Source organism: Populus euphratica, unplaced genomic scaffold, assembly GCF_000495115.2.
Source record: "Populus euphratica unplaced genomic scaffold, PopEup_1.0 scaffold275.1, whole genome shotgun sequence".
Taxonomy (NCBI): Eukaryota; Viridiplantae; Streptophyta; class Magnoliopsida; order Malpighiales; family Salicaceae; genus Populus; species Populus euphratica.
This window is the reverse complement of record NW_011500157.1, coordinates 304,577-308,236: the sequence shown is the minus strand read 5'-3', so window position 1 is coordinate 308,236 and position 3,660 is coordinate 304,577. Positions and strand designations below refer to the sequence as shown.

At 33.2% G+C, this 3,660-nt stretch overlaps 1 protein-coding gene across 1 annotated transcript; it reads right to left on the bottom strand.

The window, feature by feature from the left end:
- Positions 1–6: 6 nt before the first annotated feature.
- LOC105111136 (uncharacterized) lies at positions 7–3,310 on the bottom strand (the record flags this gene model as incomplete). Its single annotated transcript, XM_011006406.1, has 3 exons — positions 2,422–3,310; positions 1,999–2,164; positions 7–187 (listed from the first exon to the last, which is right to left on the bottom strand). Coding segments are annotated over exons 1-3 (1,154 nt in total), but the record flags the coding sequence as incomplete, so codon positions are not given.
- Between the last annotated feature and the right edge of the window lie 350 nt (positions 3,311–3,660).

The window sequence follows — 3,660 nt, the reverse complement described above, 5'->3', positions numbered from 1 at the left end:
GATGACGGCGTCAAGCCAGGATTATCAATGGCCTTACACATAAGGAAGTTGAGATCTGCCATGTCTGAGAAGTGCCTGTTGCAATTCTTGTAGCTAGCAAATGCCGCGTACGTTTTCTGGGCCAGCTCCCATAACTTTTCTCCCCCTTTCATCATATGAGCATTCAGAATAGCAGAGTGATAAAATCCTGGCAGAAGCAATGATTTGGTTAGTGAAACAAGGAAATGGCAGCAAGGCTAGCTAATGGCACTGAGAACTAATACTGGAGTCATGGAATGATCTCGTCCTCTCTCTATGCATGCAGTGGCGCCAATTAAAATATGCTATCAGGCCACGACGGCGCTGGGTCAGGTATAAATTAAAAAAAAAAATACCTGGTTCAATTCCAGAGGATATTGCTGTCATCTTCTGCGACTATTAACATATTTATTCTGATTTTTCGTTGAAAATGTCGTTTTTAAAAGTAATTTTTTTCATTTTAAATTAATATTTTTTTAATATTTTCAGATATTTTGATATATTCATGTTAAAATTAATTTTAAAATAATTTTAATATATTTTTAAATAAATAGCACTTTAAAAAATAACTATTATTATATTTTCAATCAACAATCTAATATTGCAAGCATAACTTTAACAATTTCTTTTTTAGCCACCATTTGATATAAAAAAAGAGTTTAAATCCTTCCATAAATTTATAAAATAAATATTCTATTATAATTTATTTAAAGTGTTGTTTTGGTACTAAAAATAAATATTCTATCTAATAATAAGGGCATTTATAGTCGTCAGATTATTTTTAAGAGCTCACGGATCCCATCATTTTAAAAGCAACATTCATTTACTTACTTTGCTTTTATAAAATAAATTAATCTCAATTCTTCTACTTCAACTACTCTCTGTCGTTTCTTTTATTTATTACCAACATTATTATTTTTATCTGGTGGGATACTGCTCTATCAAGGCACAAAACACAAAACTCAACAATACACTGAAGTAAAGTTGCCTTTACAAAGAGAAAAATAGAGTAGCCTAAATGCATAGAAAAACCATTTAAGCAAATCAACAAATAGAGACCTGCAAAATTAAGTACTAATAATAATATAATGAAATATTTATTTAATTTCATGATAAATTTATAAAAAAACAAAAATAAAATTAATTCTAAAATATATAGAACAATTCAACTCTTATAGATATAGAACCATTTATTTATTTAATGTCATAATAGTTATTGAAAAGTAAGAGAATCAAAGTTAAATATATAGAACCATTCAACTCTTATAGATAGCGAGCTTTACTCAATTCTTAAAAAATTGAAATGAACTTCTAAGTAAAAAAAAAAAACCCAATATATAAATGTAGAGAGTGAATAGTAATGTTAAATATTCTAAAATTTATAAATAATAAACTTTAATCATTTTAATATTTATTTCATAGCTAAGAATATGTTTTCAGTCATGTTGGTCATTTCACATGGAATTGTTTTATACTAGTTTGACTTAGTTTAAAGCTTAGACCGCTGGATTGTCTTGTTAGGTTAACTCGTGCGTCACCCAGCCAACCGACGGCTATTATTTTTGTTTAAAATAGTACTATTTTAATTTTTTTAATAAAGATCTTAATTTTAATCTAACCAAGTTTATATATTGGATGAACTTATTAAATTATTTAAATTTGACAGGTCAATGTCAAAAACTGGTTAAAATAAAACTAAATTGACTCCTGAAATGGAACAACTATTAATAAATATGCCATATGGATAATTTTGTATGATCTTATATGAAGTGATATCAAACTTTGACTAATTATAATATATACTTCTGTAAACTAAAAGAAAAGAAATATAGAGCATTTGTGTGAAGTGCACTTTGCCAGTTGTTTTTTCTATTCTTGCTTATTTATCAAAATATCATGGAGAAATTATATTAATTACATGTCTATATGTTGGCACGCATTCAAGCTAGCATGTGAACCATGATCGGAAGGAGGGCTTACCAAAATGGTGATTAGAAAGAGTTGGATCAAGAACTGATCTGCAGTCAGTCAAGGTGACGACTGCGTACTTTCTTTGTTTATCCACACGACTCTTAGATTTGTGTGCAGCTATTAATCCCGCACTTGCCAAAGCCCCACACAGCTTAATTCCTCTTGATTTGCAGCCCTACAAAATTTAAGACAGCTTGTTTAATTTATCTGTGATGAAAAAATGGAGAGTTTCGGAATAGATGCTTGCAGATCTTCATAAACATAAATCCTATCTATAGTAATAGTACGTTCATGTCTTCACTTACATGGGGTCCATGCAGAAAATAAATTGATCATATGAAAGTAGCATTTGATTAGCATTTTTGTCTAAAAAGATTATATATAAGGCAACAAACAATGGCATAATGTAATAATACAAGTCCTCGTACTTACAGCAATGATCGTCTCCGTGTCCTTTTGGTTCATCTGCAACCTTACCACCTGAGAAGATCTTGGTGACCTTGAATCCTTGAATTTCAGATTTGTTAGTCTAAGTGAATTCACCGAGTAACCAAGCATGTCAATCCCACGCTCCCACAAACCCTTCTTAGCCTTCTTATTAGGAACAAGATCCTCAATTCTCGAAGTAACCTCCCCTTCATTTGCTATTTCCTTCTGCAGAGCACCTCTCTCCTCTTCACTCACCAGCACCACCAGTTCCTGCAGCAAAGACACAGCCGTGGTTCGGTCACACGCCGAGGCATGAAGCCTAAGAACCAGTACCCACTTTGCGTTAGGGAGGGCATAGGTGGTAGCAAAAAACATATCTTGAATCTCATTAATGGATGATGGTGCCTTGTTATGGTTATACCATGAGTTTTGGTTAAGTTCATGCTCAAGGACCAGATGGAGGGGTGAGAGAGATTGGTTTTTTGGGTTCAATGGGTTTTCGAGGATTTTGAAAGTCGACGAGAGGTTGAATGCTTTCAGTTTAATGAAAGGAGTGGGAGAAGTAATGAAGGAAAATGTGTTCGTGTTGCTGCCAGAATGGAGTCTTGACCTAAGGATTGGATGAGAATTTTGGAGTTTGTGGAGAGCATTCTCTAGAACCGAGTTTCGAGGGAGCTTAGATGTGAGGATGGCCAAGACGGCTATGCCAGTGCCACCAGGCACCGCTCGGCACCAGCTGTGCTCGGTGCCTCCCACTGCTCGGGCCTTGGGCTCAGCTGTTTCTGGACTGATCAACGTCTGGCAAGACATGTAAATAATGTAGTAGAAGAAGAACAGTAGAAATATTTGCAGCCTTTGGTATACAAACCTGGCCGGGCAAGGTATGATATGATGTGGTTCCAGTAGGAATTTATATAGAGGAAGCGATCGAGCACATACGTTTCATCAACTTTTAGATTATTTTAGTTTTTTTTTATCAAAATAAATATAAACATTAATTTAGTTTTTTTCATATAAAAATAATAATTAAAAGTACATGCATTGCGATGCAAAACGGTGTGCAGCTAGTCGTTCGGTTTCAAAAGTAACTAGCTATATTATTTTAATATTCAGCTCAAAGATCAACCACGCAAGTCTGGTAAATAATAATTAATGCTTGCGTTTTTGTTGTTTCATTTTTATTTTATCATATATTTTTCCTAATAAAGTTGAAAGTATTCTCTGATATTTGATTATGCATCA